This window comes from Oryx dammah, unplaced genomic scaffold (genome assembly GCF_014754425.2).
Source record: "Oryx dammah isolate SB20612 unplaced genomic scaffold, SCBI_Odam_1.1 HiC_scaffold_26, whole genome shotgun sequence".
NCBI lineage: Eukaryota > Metazoa > Chordata > Mammalia > Artiodactyla > Bovidae > Oryx > Oryx dammah.
The window spans coordinates 3,450,564-3,467,382 of record NW_024070210.1 but is presented as its reverse complement, the minus strand read 5'-3'; the positions used below and the strand labels follow the sequence as shown (position 1 = coordinate 3,467,382).

The window sequence follows — 16,819 nt, the reverse complement described above, 5'->3', positions numbered from 1 at the left end:
AGGAGGAAGAAAATCATGTGCAAAGTCACAGAAGTAATTAATTTGGCATGCCCGTGCTCTGAAAATCCCAAGAAGTTTAGTGTGAGAAGAAAGATCAATTTAGAAGGACAGGCCTCTAGAAAAGAAAGCATTCTTTTACCTCATGAGGAATTAATGAGGTCACATGTTACACTAAGGAATGTAAACTGACAAGATCATTAAGGCCTTTGAGCAAAGGACAGACAAAAGCCAGCTCTGGGAGCAATGTGATGTTTGGGAGAGAGACTTAAACGAGCAAGAGAGAGTTTATGAAATCCAAGAGAGATCTAATGAGGAACTGAATACGCAGGAGCAGTAGGAATAGAGAATGAGGCATGGGCAGGAGAACTATGAGGGTGATCCTGTCTGTACTCGATCTCTGAGGGTATTCAAAGAATGGGTGGGAATGACAGTCTCAAATGAGACTCAGATTTCTGACCTGGGCAACCAAGTGATGGTACCATTCACCAAGACAAACTAAATACCAAGAGCAAACCCATCTACCAAAACATACTTCCTTGAAGAGGACTTCTGTTTTTAAAAATGGGGGGCAACTTTATCTCTATTATGCTTCAGCCATAAATCAATTACGAAATTAAAAACTAATTCATTAATCAAATTTCTGTTCCCTACTGCAATACTCAAACTATAGGAATTTATTTAAAACTACCCATAGAGAATCCAGTTGTTTGAAGAGAAGTCTCTCCGATGGTTTTCCAAGTTTGGTATACCACACCTGCAGCTCGGGTATTTGGCTCTGAGGAGGAAACACAAAGAAAGCACTGCTGAGTGATTCACCATCTTCTCCTGGAGGACTTCTAAAACCTGTACCAGCAAGAATGAACCAAAGACAAGGTGCATTCTACTTCTACCTACCTAAAGACCCACCTCAAACCTTAAGTAACAATCATTTCAAAAGTAGGAAGATATTATTCAAGCAAATACTTTATTTCCTACAAACACTGCAGATTTTTGGCAAATGTTAAGAAAGATTTATATCTTTGCTTCAAAAATACTCATTATTATTATTCCTATATAAAAAGCTTTTTAAGAATTTTCTGTCATTAAAAAATAATGCTTATGCAATTAGTAAAAAGTGCACTGTATGTATTACTGTATTCAAATCTAACAATAGGTAGAAATAACAAGAATTTTGTATCTTTTTATATAGAATGTTGTAAAGAGCAGTGCTGGAAAGCTTCCTCAACTACACAAATGATGCTCTACCAGAAAGAACAACCTTCTTGCAAGTGGCTTTTGTTAGGATTCTTCAGAACTACAAAGAGCATTACCTCCTGGTGGCTTGTGTACTTCCTGACTAAAACCAGTCAGCAAAGAGAAGACAGCAAGGCCTTTAACAATGCATACGCAAACTCTTAATAGCACATTTCACTTAAAAACTCCTAGCTCATGATAAAATATATAAAATATATAAATTTATATATATATAAATATAAAATATATAAAATATCTCAAATCAAAACCAAAATTAAAGTTCCACTTATTTACTTACAAAAGAACCCTTAAGATCAAACGTAGCAAACTGATGTGACACGTTGAAATAGGGAAGAAGTGGTCGTATACACTTGGAATGTTTATGACTCTAAGGAGAAAAAAAATCATGTAAGTTATTCAGATGAGACATGGGACATGTTAAAGAAAAAGTCACTTACTGTGCCTAGATTAACAGAAGTAACACACACTAGGTGACAAAGAGTGTATTTCAAGTTTTTAAAGACTATTTCTAACAAAAGCTTTGTTGAATGTCCGTTGTGTGTGCCTATGCAATATTGTTCTTTACAACATCAGACTTTTCTTCCATCACCAGTCACATCCACAATGTGAAATGTCTGTTCATTTCCAAGGCAAACCATTCAATGCCACAGTAATCCAAGTCTAAACCCCAACCACTAACGCTGAAGAAGCTGAAAGTGAACGGTTCTATGAAGACCTACCAGACCTTCCAGAACTAACACCAAAAAAAGATGTCCTTTTCATCATAGGGGACTGGAATGCAAAAGTAGGAAATTAAGAGATACTAGAGTAACAGGGAAATTTGGCCTTGGAGTATAGAATGAAGCAGGGCAAAGGCTAACAGAGTTTTGCAAAGAGAATGCACTGGTCATGGCAAACACCCTCTTCCAACAACACAAGAGAAGACTCTACACATGGACATCACCAGATGGTCAACACCGAAATCAGACTGATTATATTCTTTGTAGCTGAAGATGGAGAAGTTCTATACAGTCAGCAAAAACAAGACCAGGAGCTGACTGTGGCTCAGATAATGAACTGCTTATTGTAAAATTCAGACTTAAATTGAAGAAAGTAGGGTAAACCATTGGACCATTCAGGTATGACCTAAATCAAATTTCTTAAGATTATACAGGGGAAGTGACAATAGATTCAAAAGATTAGATCTGATAGACAGAGTGCCTGAAGAAATATGGACAGAGGTTCATAACACTATACAGGAGGTGATGATCAAAACCTCCCCCAAGAAAAAGAAATGCAAAAAGGCAAAATGGTTGTCTGAGGAACCCTTACAAATAGCTGAGGAAACAAAAGAAGCTATAAGCAAAGGGGAAAAGGAAGGGCATAGCCATCTGAATGCAGAGTTCCAAAGATTAGCAAGGAGAGATAAGAAAGCCTTCCTCAGTAATCAATGCAAAGAAATAGAAGAAAACATTAGAAGGGGAAAGACTAGAGATCTCTTCAAGAAAATTAGAGATACCAAGGGAACATTTCATGCAAAGATGGGCTCGATAAAGGACAGAAATGGAATGGACATAACAGAAGCAGAAGATATTAAGAAGAGGTGGCAAGAATACAGAAAAGAACTGTACAAAAAAGAGCTTCACGACCCAGATAACCACGATGGTGTGATCACTCACCTAGAGCCAGACATCCTGGAGTGAGAAATCAAGTGGACCTTAGGAAGCATCACTATGAACAAAGCTAGTGGAGGTGACAGAATTCCAGCTGAGCTATTTCAAATCCTAAAACTGATGCTGTGAAAGTGCTGCATTCAATATGCCAGCAAATCTGGAAAACTCAGGAGTGGCCACAGGACTGGAAAAGGTCAGTTTTCATTCCAGTACCAAAGAAAGGTATTGCCAAAGAGTATTCAAACTACCACACAGTTGCACTCATTTCACACACTAGCAAAGTAATGCTCAAAATTCTCCAAGCCAGGCTTCAACAGTACATGAACCATGAACTTCCAGATGTTCAAGCTGGATTTAGAAAAGAAGACGAATATGAGATCAAATTGCCAACATCCATTTTATCATCGAAAAAGCAAGAGAATTCCAGAAAAACATCTACTTCTGCTTCATTGACTACACTAAAGCCTTTGACTATGTGAACCACAACAAACTGGAAAAATTCGTCAAGAGATGGGAATACCAGACCACATTACCTGCCTCCTGAAAAGTCTGTAGGCAGGTCAAGAAGCAATAGAACCAGACATGGGACAACAGACTGGTTCAAAATTGGGAAAGGAGTACATCAAGGCTGTATAGTGTCACTGTGCTTATTTAACTTACATGCAGAGTACATCTTAAGAAACGCTGGGCTGGATGAAGCACAAGCTGGAATCAAGATTGCCAGGAGAAATATCAATAACCTCAGATATGCAGATGACACCACCCTTATGGCAGAAAGTGAAGAGGAACTAAAGAGCCTCTTGATGAAAGTGAAAGAGGAGAATGAAAAAGTTGGCTTAAAACTCAATGTTCAGAAAACTAAGATCATGACATCTGGTCCCATCACTGCATGGCAAATAGATGGGGAAACAATAGAAACAGTGACAGACTTTATTTGGGGGGGCTCCAAAATCACTGCAGATGGTGACTGCAGCCATGAAATTAAAAGACACTTGCTCCTTGCAAGAAAAGCTATGACCAATATAGACAGCATATTAAAAGGAGACATTACTTTGCTGACAAAGGTCCATCTAGTCAAAGCTACGGTTTTTCCAGTAGTCATGTATGGGTGTGAGAGTTGGACCATAAAGAAGGCTGAGCACCAAAGAATTGATGCTTTTGAACTGTGGTGTTGGAGAAGACTCTTGAGAGTCCCTTGGACTGCAGAAGATCCAACCAGTCCATCATAAAGGAAATCAGTCCTGAATACTCACTGGAAGGACTGATGCTGAAGCTGAAGCTCCAAAACTTTAGCTACCTGATGCAAGGAGCTGACTCATTAGAAAAGACCCTGATGCTGAGAAAGACTGAAGGCAGGAGGAGAAGAGGACAACAGAGGATGAGATGGTTGATGGCATCACCGACTCAATGGACATGAGTTTGAGCAAGCTCCAGCAGATGGTGAAGGACAGGGAAGCCCGGCGTGCTGCAGTCCAGGGGGTCACAAGGAGTTGGACATGACTGAGCAACTGACCAACAACAACACTGTATATACCTACTCAAAATAAAACTTAATGGCATTTTGACTGAGTCAGACTTTGAATTCCAGAGTCATCTGATGGCACATATAGATTAAACTTATGCTTTATTTTCTAAGTGATATACATCCAAAAAAAGGAAATGCTTGGGATGTTTTCACCAAGAAGGCATCTCACCCAACTATAACCTTCAAATGCACAACTGCAGTCAGCTAAATATAAACAACAAATCTCATTGTCAACATCACTTTTTCAAAATAATCATTACCATAAAGTAAAGGAAAAAAGGAAAGTGAAGTCACTCAGTCATGTTCGACTCTTTGCGACCCCATGGACCATAACCTACTAAGCTCCTCTGTCCATGGGATTTTCCAGGCGAGAGTACTGGAGTAGGTTGCCATTTCCTTCTCCAGGGGATCTTTCCAACCCAGGGATTGAACCCAGGTCTCCCACATTGCAGGCAGACACTTTAGCATCTGAGCTACCAGGGAAGCCATCATTACTGTGGTGTGGATCAAAAGAAGTCTGTGACATCATTCCTACTTTATGGGACTTAACAATCACAGAGGACTTAAAAGTTCTGGGTCAGGTTTTGTGGGAGATTTTTAAATTGTAATTAGAGATTTTAATACATCCCCTCAATAACTGATACACAACTAGACTGAATATCAGCAAATATACAAGTGATTTGAACAAAACTATCAAACAATTTGCCTGAATTAACAACTATAGATCACTTCATTCATAACTGCAAAATACGTATTCTTTTCAACTGTACAAGGAACATTTACCAAAGTACACCACATTCTTAGCCAAAACAGAAGTCTCCATAAATTCAAAACGATTCAAGTCCCACAAAGTCTATTCTCTGACCACAACAGAATTAAGTCAGAAATGAATAACAAAAATATCTGAAAAAATATGCAAATATTTAGAAATTAAATAACAAATTTCTAAATACTCTATGTCTCAAAGAAAAAAATAAAAGGGGAAATTAGAAAGAATTTTGAACTTACAAAAATAAAAATGCAACACACCAGGATTTGTGGGATGCCACTAAAACAGAAACTGTAGCTTAAGATACCAGCAAAAGAAGAGCAAATTAAAACCAAAGTAAGCACAGGGTATGGGATTCAGAGATAGAAACTACTGTGTATAAAACAGATAATCAACAAGGGTTGATTCTTTGCAAATATCATATATCATTTGTTGTATCATATATCATATATATCATTTGTTGAAAGCTAGACACATTACGTAAAATAATCTGGACACTCTGGATGTCAGATTCTTAATTTTAAAGGCAGCATAACCTATAAAAATATTGAATCATTATGCTGTGTACCTGAAACTAAAACAATATTGTAAATCAATCATATTTCAATAAAACTTTTAATTTAATTTAAAAAAAAAAAAGTATGCAGAGGAAAGAAAATAATAGAGATGAAACGATAAATCAAACAAAACCAGAAAAACAAGAGTGTATAATTGAGAAACCAAAAAAGCTGATTCTTTGAGAAGATTAACAGAACTGAATAAACTCCTAGCCAGACTAATCACGAAACCAGGATAAGAAGAAAGAAAATACAAACGGCAATTATGACCATTAAGAGAGGTGACATCAATACAAAATACATATATATATATATATTAAGAGAACAGTGAGGAATAATAGCAGTAACTTTGTGCTGGGAAATTTAACACCTTAAATGAAATGGACAAATTTGCTTGAAGGCACGAAAACCTAAAGTTCACTGAAGAAGATATGGACAAACTGAATATCCCTTTATCTGTAAAGGAAGTTGGAATTATAGTTAAAAAACTTTCCCACAAAGAAAACTACAGCCCGAGATGGCTTTACTGGGAAATTCAAGCCTCCCTGGGAGCTTGGCTCAAACAGGAAGTAAGAGCTAAGGCAGAGCTGTAAACCGCCCGCCTGGGCATTGAAGCATGCCCCCATTATGCACACAGAGCCCGTCAGCAAAGGCTGGGACACTTGCTAGTTCCAAACATGAGGAAAGCTGTACCATCATGATCTGACCACTAAGAAAAGTGAACAGAGATTTCGGTGGCCACACATGATAAAGCTTACAAACTACAGAATCTGTTCGGAAAGTCACAAAGCAAATAAACAGCAACAACCATGACAAAAAGCAACAACCACAAATGCTAGAGAGGAGAAAGAATCTGACGTCCAGAGTGTCCAGATTATTCTACGTAATGTGTCTAGCTTTCAACAAATGATATATATATGATGTATGATACAACAAATGATATATGATATTTGCAAAGAAACTGGAAAGAATGGCCCATATACAGATATAAAAGCAGTTGACAGAAACAATGTCTGAGAAAGCCTAGTCATTACCTATTAGATATTATACTTCCTAGACAAAAGACATTAAATCAGGTATTTTAAAATGTTCAAAGAACTGAAGGAAACCATATCTAATGAGTAAAGGAGAGATCTGCTTCTAGAATGTCAGTGTGAGGAGCTCCATAAATATACTCCCAGCAAAACTGGTGAAAACTATTTAAATAATTATACTAATGCTAAAGTCTGGAAATGATCCTAAGGGCACATTACAAATACAGAAATATCCAAGAAAATCAACTAAAACTCAGTATGAGCATCAAGAGTGTATGGCATTTAAACCACAAGCCACCCCTCCCTATCCCTGTCGGGCTGGACTGACAGAAACTCCAGGCCAAAGTAGGTACAGCCAAAAACACGGGGCTCCTTCCCTCCCAGTCCCCAGGTGAAGGCGACAATATCTTTGGGAGAGAAGCAGAATATCAGCATTCCTCATGCCCTTTCCCTTCAGCTACTTGAAGAACTGGCCGAATTTCTTTACAACCAAAGCTGCAAGAAAGATTTTCACGTAGCTGGGTAGAATGGGGAAGAAAGGTATAAAGTTGGGTCCTTCACCCCTGGGAAGAATCGGAAAGGAAGAGCAGGTTTGCACAGGTGGACCCTCGGCCCCAAGAGTGACCAGGTCAGGCCACAGACTGGTCGTCCCAGTCCTGGGATCCTACACGGAAAAGAAAAGCTCCTTTTTTTTTTAAGGTGTTCAGCTACGTTTTGTGCTTTCTTCCCCCCCAATACTAACAAAGCGAATTAATCCAATAAAAACAATAAAGAATTACCATAGTTTCAACGATGACAGTGAGGTTACCTAAGCCGTCCGTCAGAGCTACATAGCTTCCTCCTCTCTCTAAATGGCCAACTGTCTTCAGGTAATACCAACCTGGTTGAGTAAACTGAGTGGTATGAGCTATAGAAAAGCAGAGAAAGACCCAAATAACATTAAAGTGGTGATAACAGGATTCTTCCAGAAATAAAAAGCCATCTACTCACTTGAGGCTGAAAGAGAATAGAGTATGCCACCCCAAAATGTGCCACTTTAGCATGCGTATTATTTTGAACTGCTGGCGATCAAGACCCAGAAGACTAAAGGAAAAATTTCTCTCTCCTACAACTGCCTGAAAGAGTCTAGACAGGAGACCCAGCCCAGAAAGAGAGCTATTACCAACAATAACTTTTTATCTGAAAGACTTATCTTTATGGCACCGCAAATATCTGTTCTTCTCCTCCTATGAATGGTCTCTTCCCCTGTGAGGCTCCAGGTCCCTATCTCTTTGCTCAGGATGGCATTATAAAGCCTCAATTGCCTGACTGCAAACTTGAGTCCCATATTTTTATGTACAAAATTAAATGTGTAAATTAAATGCGGTTTTTTTCCTGGTGATCTGTCTTTTGTCAATTATTAGATTGACCAAAGAACCGAGAAGGTTAAAAGGAAAACTTTCCCAAGTATGACTGAGTCTAACAGCTAATTTCTATTTTGGAAAAAATATTTCCCAGCCGCATGTTTCAACTTCTGAGTAATTAGCCTAGTAAAATGGTATAATTATGGGAATATTCTTAGAATGACTGGTAAAAATAAACAAACCACACTCTGTTCAAGACTACTGAAAAACTGCTTTATGCCAACAGTAAATAAAGTTATCTCCTCCCAGTTTTTGTTGATCTCTATTTAAACCACCTTAATATAACTACAAAGAATATGGTTTTCAAAAGTTAACAAAATATTTCAAAAACTAAGCTTTATGGTTTTAAACAAGTTTATTTTCACAATACTTATTTATTGGGCACCTCCAAAGCTTGTCCTAGAAATGTACTGAGTGACACTCCTTGTCTCATTTTGGGAGGTGACAAAATTAACCCCCCAAGAAACAGTGACAAAATTATAAAAGTATGTTAGTTCATTAAAATAATGTGGGACCAACTATTTCAACATTTAAGGAGTTAACCAATTAGGATATACAAATCCAAAACTTAGCATTTTCATATTCATTAAAGAACAACCTGAGTTTAGAATAATGTCATGATTACATGGTTAATGTCATGACTACAAATCTCTGTGAAAAATACATCAACTGGAAAAAAGAGCCTGGTATTAGAATAATCAAGAATGGAATACAGAGAGTAGCTTAATTCCCCGAAAGAGTCTTATAAAACACTAGGACAAATCTTGCTAAAACAGAGATAAACTTAAAACTAACGTGTGTGTGCACACACATGTGCGCGCACGCGCGCGCACACACACACACACACACACACACACGGAGTTTCTGTAACTCCTCTAAGTGCTTTCTGCTTTGTCTCTTAGAAAGAAAGGCAGGGAGTGAGAGAGGAATCTGAACCATACCTGATACCCAGATAGGCGCTTCTACCACGTAGTGCCCACTCCACGGCTCCTGAGCAGTCATCAGTCCACAACGCCCATATGGCAACTGTTGATAGTAACTAGCCACCAAGTTCCAAGCAATGGTGCTAAAAAATTGTTTGATAAAAGAGAAACACCAAGCAGCTTGTAATAAAAATGTAAATGTCTAGAAGCCTATAGTATAAAAGACCTTAGCAAAGTTTATACAAATATATGCAAGTGGTAAAATTACCACCCAAAACAAGAAAATTTAAGTTGCCTAAGTTCACCCACATTTTGAGAAATCAAGTGAGGGATGCAATATTTTTAATAGTGAATCATATAATAAAAAATACAAGTGTATATGAGGTGCGCAATTTTTACTGCACAACGGTATAACCAGAAAGAGTCACGACCTACCAGTACCACAAACGTGAGTCAAATACAGATAAAGACTTTATCTATACCTGCTTTCTTTTTGACAGTCAGCCTTCTTAATGCCCCAGTTTCATGACATAATTTCATGACCTGACTCAGTGGCTGCAAAGTTTTACCATGAGAACTCTTAAGAGTCCGACTGCCAGGACTCAAGAGACGGTGCAGGCAGACAGGGCAGGGGCTCCCTGAGGAAGAGAAGCACACGTAACTCTCTTGACACAGGTGGAGCCATTTAAGGCCTAAGCCACTTTGTGATCTAAGCCTGCCCACAATGCTTGCCCCTGCAGAAGAGGTCTCAGTAGTAACTGATTTTAAGGGAACAAAAGCATCTAAGCCAGGGAAATAACTTAACCATATCTGAGACAATATATCAGACCCCAAAATAAGCTCTATTCCTGTTCACAGCTTCCTGCCTTCTCTTTCTAGAGCTGACACATGTTAGGTATAGGACAGAGGAACAAAATAAGGCAAATGCTTAAATCACTGAATTTAGGTTGTGAGACTATGGAAGTCCACTGTACTTTTTTTCTACTTATTATGCTTTGAAATTTTTCAAAAGGAAAACCTTTAAAAGTTTCAATAACTTACGAAGTCATATAGCCACTGATGTAATTCTGATTCAATATGCGACCCCAGCAGCCTGCACCCATATCATTATTTACAGTGCTAAAATCTTCAGAAGACCAAAGCTTCTTCTTAGTCAGCCTAGCATCCTTTACTGTAAGCGTTCCAGGGTAATGAGCTCTAGAAAAGAAAGAGGGGGAGAAAATGTAAAAAGTCAGAACAGGCACTTACGTATATTTCTTGAGTAAATAGCCCCCCTGGTAGTTCCACTGGGAAAGAATCCACTTGCAAGGCAGGAGACCCTGGTTCGATTCCTGGGTCGGGAAGCTCTGCTGGAGGAGGGAGAGGCTTCCCACTCCAGTATTCGTGGGCTTCCCTGATGGCTCAGCCGGTAAAGAATCTGCCTGCAATGCGGAGACCTGGGTTCAATACCTGGAAAGGGAAGACCTCCTGAAGAAGGGAACAGCTACCCACTCTGGTATTTGTGCCTGGAGAATTCCCTGGACTATTCCATGGGGTCTGCAGAGTCAGATGCAACTGAGCAACTACAACTTTCATTTAGTGAACAAACATATGTGTCCTTGCCAAGGTTTTCTATCTTAAAACAACAGGTGACTTCCAGGTAGATGTCAGGCTGTATGTAAGCATCTGCTTCCCACCCCCAGGTCTCAGGATACCCTGAGGATGAGATGCACTTACAACACACAGAAGGGGGGAGATCATCCGTGGGAAAGACCTCTTCCTGGAAACCGCAACAAGAAGGGAAGGATGTCGACCGATAGAGGCAGCAGAAGAGGCCTAGAACATTCCAAGAGATGAATGAGGCGGAGACAGGACTCAGACTTCCCAGAGGACATAGTGAGGCTTGGTAGAAAGGAAGGAGTGAAAAAGAAAATCAAAAGTAAGACTTTCCCCAGCCCAGTGGTTAAGAATTCGCCTTGCAACGCAAGGGACGCAGGTTCAATTCCTGGTCAGGGAACCCACATGCTGTGAGGCAATAATGACAGAAAGCCACAGGCCACCACTAGAGAAGTTATCACCAGGAAGACCCAGTTCATTTGTTATAAAGAGATACAGTATTTATTTTTAAAAAAAAAGGACTAATGAGCTTATTACATAAAGTATCAATAGTATTTCCTCCCCTGCTCTACTCCTCATACAGAGAAAGATAGCTTGGCATTTACTCCCCAGCAAAAACAAAAAGACTAAAACAAAACCAACAAAAACCCACAGAGGACTCTTCTTTGAATAAAAATAAGAAGTTATTATCCCAGAGCAGTGGTAGTTCTCAACTTGGGTGATCCTGTCTGGTGGAGAAGGCACAGCAGGGGTTGCTGCTGTTATCTAGTGTGCAGAGGCCAGAGGTGCTGCTGAACATCCCACAGCGCCCCTAACATGTCCCCACGACCAAGAGCTATCCAGCGAGAAACACCAACAGTGCAGAGGTGGAGGAACCCTTCCCAGAGCAACGAACTTCTCCCTTCTCCTAGCGTTTGAGAGGAGTCAACTGAAATATAAATGTATATTTAGTGTTCCGAGGGTAAAATATTGTCATACTGATGGTTGTGGAAGTGACTGATTATTGAATATAAAAACAATTAAGAACTTTCAAATGTAAAATAGAAAAGAGGTAACAGTATTAGAATTAGCACACGAACTCTAGGGAGAAGAGTGTATACTTCTTAAGCCAACAACTACTGACAAAAAATTTAACAAAAATACAAGCAAAATAACAGAGACTGAATCAAATCACAATTCTTATCTTTGTGGTTTGGAACAGTAGTATTCTTAACATTAAAAAAATGATTGTGAAGACCTATTTTAGTCTGGAAAATTCTGAAGGAGATGCAACTACCAGACCACCTTCCCTGCCTCCTAAGAAACCTGTATGCAGGTTAAGAAGCAACAGTTAGAACAGGACATGGAACAACAGACTGGTTCAAAATTGGGAAAGGAGTACGTCAAGGCTGTATATTATCACCTTGCTTATTTAACTTATGCAGAGTACATCATGCGAAATGCCGGGCTGGATGAAGCACAAGCTGGCATCAAGATTGCCAGGAGAAATATCAATAACCTCAGATATGCAGATGACACCACCCTTATGGCAGAAGTGAAGAAGAACTAAAGAGCCTCTTGATGAAAGTGAAAGAAGAGAGTGAAAAAGTTGGCTTAAAACTCAACATTCAGAAAACAAAGATCATGGCATCTGGTCCCATCACTTCATGGCAAATAGATGGGGAAACAGTAACAGACTTTATTTTATTGGGATCCAAAATCACTGCAGATGGTGAGTGCAGTCATGAAATTAAAAGACGCTTACTCCTTGGAAGAAAAGTTATGACCAACCTAGACAGCATATTCAAAAGCAGAGACATTACTTTGCCAACAAAGGTCCATCTAGTCAAGGTTCTGGTTTTTCCAGTGGTCATGTGTGGATATGAGAGTTGGACTGTGAAGAACGCTGAGCGCCGAAGAATTGATGCTTTTGAACTGTGGTGCTGGAGAAGACTCTTGAGAGTCCCTTGGACTGCAAAGAGATCCAACCAGTCTATTCTAAAGTAGATCAGCCCTGGGTGTTCTTTGAAAGAAATGATGCTAAAGCTGAAACTCCAGTACTTTGGCCACCTCATACGAAGAGTTGACTCATTGGAAAAGATTCTGATGCTGGGAGGGATTGGGGGCAGGAGGAAGAGGGGATGACAGAGGATGAGATGGCTGGATGGCATCACCGATTCGATGGACCTGAGTTTGAGTGAACTCCAGGAGATGGTGATGGACAGGGAGGCCTGGCATGCTGTGATTCATGGGGTCACAAAGAGTCGGACACGACTGAGCGACTGAACTGAACTGAACATTTTGATGATCTGATCTAAGTCATTTCAAAGTCATGTCTGACTCTCTGTGACCCTGTGGACTATAGCCTTTCCAGTTCCTCTGTCCATGGGATTTTCCAGGCAAGAATACTGGAGTGGGTTGCCATGTCCTCCTCCTGGGGATCTTCCCAACCCAGGGATCAAACACGTGTCTCTTATGTCTCCTGCACTGGTAGACAGGTTCTTTACCACTAACACCACCTGGGAAGCCCTTATTCTATATCCCAGAACTTCATTGTATGATCATAATATTCAGTTTTGACACCTCAAAGAAATGCTAATTTTAAGACTCATCTAGTTATCACTCAGTCAAATGTATATCTGGTATGTCTCTGGTAAAAATAAAAAATACTCAATATAAAAAATAATACCCTGGAAAATAATATGCTATCATGCTATTAATGATCTCTAGATATTAAGATTATGAGTAAGTTCCAACTCTATAGTTTTCTACGGTTTCCAAATTTTCTATAAAGAGTATGCATTATTTTTAAAATCCCCAAAAGCATCTCTTTCAAAGCTATAGAAATGGGTATTATATCACTCATTCAGAAAATAAACTGTTACATTTTAAACCTGAGTGATTTATCAAATAATCTGAGAAAAGAGGGGTAGAACTGATATTAAAATCCAGGTCTCTTGTGATGCCCAGATCTACAGTTCAACAAAATAATGTAAAAGTTCTTTAAGAATATAATTTTTAAATGCATATAATTAGGCAAAACATCTCTATCATTTCATGGCATGATTTTTCAAACTTTAAATGACAAGATTAAGATCACTGAAAGTAAACCAAAGTTTATCCTATCAGAAAAACATGTGTATTACAGGAGAAATAGAACTTAGAGACGAGGTGGAGCAGCCCAGTTTTTGCAACTCCCCACAATACTCCTCCTGAAACCAAACAGACCAATCTGATGATGGAAATTAAAACCCACAGACAATATCCCCATCAAAACCAGGTGACAGCGAGTCCCCAGGAGTCTTGCAGCAGCGGGACTGGGCAGGACCAGCAGACAGAATGTGGAAACAGTGGAGGTGACAGGTGCCAACAGATACTCATTGCACAGGGGCAGCCCTCACCCTGAGTGGAAGCACTGACAGCAACTGGCTAAAGGGAAAATGTCTTCACAGGCTGGAAATTGGGGCCAAGGCCCCAACAATAAATTCACTAGGAGGTTAAACACAGTACTGTGACAGTTTAAACCAGATTGGTCCAACAGGAATACAATGGGAGCTATACAAAGTAATTTAAAATCTTCTAGTAGCTACGTTGTTTTTTTTTTAATTTTTAATCATATATTTTGCTTAACCCAATATACCCAAAATACTATCATTCAACACATGTAATCAATATGAAAAATCATTAATAACTTAGTTTTCTATTAATACATCTTTAAAATCCAGTGTGTGTTTTACACTTATAACACTCCTCAGTTCAGACTAACCACATTTCAAGCATTCCATAACACCTGTGGCTAGTGGTCCCCATACTAAACAACACGAACTGAAACTGTTAGCTATTTCAGAAATAGGCAGGGATCATCTAAGCTATGGATTTTCCAGAAGTCATGTATGGATGTGAGAGTCAGACCATAAGGAAGGCTGAGCACCAAAGACCCTTTTGAACTGTGGTGTTGGAGAAGGCACTTCAGAGTCCTTTGGACTGCAAGGAGATCCAACCAGTCCATTCTAAAGGAAATCAGTCCTGGGTATTCTTTGGAAAGACTGATGATGAAGCTGAGGCTCCAGTACTTTGGCCACCTGATGTGAAGAGCTGACTCATTGGAAAAGACCCTGATGCTAGGAACGATTGAAGGCAGGAGGAGAAGAGGACAACAGAGGATGAGATGGTTGGATAGCATCATTGCTCCAATTCATGTCCATTGAGTCAAACTCTGGGAGACAGTGAAGGACAGGAAAGGTTGGTGTGCTGCAATCCATGGGGTCACAAAGAGTCAAACCTGACCAAGAGACTGCTGCTGCTGCTGAGTCGCTTCAGTTGTGTCCAACTCTGTGCGACCCCATAGACGGCAGCACATCAGGCTCCTCTGTCCCTGGGATTCTCCAGGCAAGAATACTGGAGTGGGTTGCCATTTCCTTCTCCAATGCATGCACGCATGCTAAATCGCTTCAGTCGTGTCCAACTCTGTGCGACCCTATGGACAGCAGCCCCCAGGCTCCTCTGTCCCCAGGATTCTCTAGGGAAGAATACTGGAGGGGGTTGCCATAGACTAAACAACAACAAATCCTTTCTGAAATGGTAGAGTCTCACCATGAGAATAAGCTCCTTGAATTAGAATCCAAGTAGAGCAGGAACACTTAGGGTGAGGGAGAGACAACACTGCCTTCATAATTTCTAAAATGTAAACACTACTCTGCCCCTAAATCTAAATAAAATCATGTTTTGAATTTCTGAACACTGACACAACATTTCAAAAGTCATCAATACATTATTACATTGTCATAGAAAGATTCCCAAAATACATACCTTTCAAAGAAAAAAAGGAATGAAGTATCATTTATACACGCTTTAGTTAAGTAAATACAAGAAAGCAACCTTCTGAAAATATAATCAAAAGGGGAAAAACAGGCAAAAACAAAGGCGCCGTCAACTGTCTGAGCAACAAACCAGAAACTGTTCATTCTCAAAGTAAAACATTCCTTACCCTATTACATCAATCACCTTCAAGAGCTCAGGGTCAAGCAGCATAGAAGCAGAAATGGGCTCCCAGAGATTATCACTCGCTATGATTTTCACGTGCTGGAGACCTTGATGGTTCAGCATTCTTCTTAACACCTTTCAGAGAGAGAAGCAGAACACAGGAAAGGTTAAAAATGAGTTTTCAGCTGCTGACTTATGACCAAGTGAGCTAAAGTGTCTTCAGATTCAACAAGCAGGATGAGTGTCAACATTATTTCTCAATAGAAATGTGCCCCATGTGGAGAGGTAAAAAAGCACTATCACTAAAATAATCTACTTCATGGGATTGTAAAAAGAAAAAAAAACCCAAGAAGCAAAAATATTTTAGAGGGATTTTCCCTCTGACTTTAAAATTACATTTAGCCATAGAAAATGTGGGTGCAATGGTGGAAATTTTTTGTTTTTTTAAATCAGAGCAGTAATATCCATAAAAAAACACTACTCTGATATGAATTCTTACAGGAATTTTCTTATGCAGACACAGTAAATCGGGGTCAAATTAAATACACATTGCCTGGTGGGCTCCAGGGGGTTGTAAAGTCAGACACAACTGAGCACACACACTCAAAATGCTTTAACTTTTCATTTTATTTTGAGCATTTTCCAATGTCTTTAAATATTCTGCCATTACTTAAAATAGTACAAGTATTAGAATTCTGCATCATGCTATAAGTAGAAACAAGAAATATTCTATTGTTACCCTCAACGCTTTCATAGGTATGCACAGCACAGGCAATAAAGTCAGTCTGTAGGACTACCTGCCCACCAGATTAAAAACAACAAGCTAAACTGTAACAGGAATAAATTCACGGAGCACAGAGTGCTTGGTTTTGTGCTTGGACCCCAAGAGGGCCCTGAAAGAGGCACAAGACAGGGTCCTCGCCGTCCAGTGGCAAACACACTCGCCAGCACGCTAACACTAACAGGGTGTCCTAGGAAATCACAGAGTGGTCCACACTGAGATGTATGGATTGCCAATACATGCAGCAAGACCCGAGAAGAGGGGACATCATTTCACCCAGGAGCAGAAGATGCCGATTTCAAAACAGTAGTTCTCGATGGATGGCTGTGTGTGAACCCCCATGTACTGTGAACTCTCAGGCTC

General features: G+C 39.6%; 1 protein-coding gene across 2 annotated transcripts in view; it reads right to left on the bottom strand.

The window, feature by feature from the left end:
- The window catches only part of GALC (galactosylceramidase), a 56,779-nt gene that overhangs the window by 14,443 nt on the left and 25,517 nt on the right, over positions 1 to 16,819 (bottom strand). For both annotated transcript variants that reach the window (XM_040227523.1, XM_040227524.1), the window contains exons 7-12: positions 15,680 to 15,810; positions 10,159 to 10,314; positions 9,136 to 9,260; positions 7,571 to 7,698; positions 1,532 to 1,621; positions 689 to 775 (exon numbers count right to left, since the gene is read on the bottom strand). In XM_040227523.1, the coding sequence (XP_040083457.1) occupies positions 689 to 775; positions 1,532 to 1,621; positions 7,571 to 7,698; positions 9,136 to 9,260; positions 10,159 to 10,314; positions 15,680 to 15,810 (717 nt within the window). The remainder of the gene's footprint in view (positions 1 to 688; positions 776 to 1,531; positions 1,622 to 7,570; positions 7,699 to 9,135; positions 9,261 to 10,158; positions 10,315 to 15,679; positions 15,811 to 16,819) is intronic.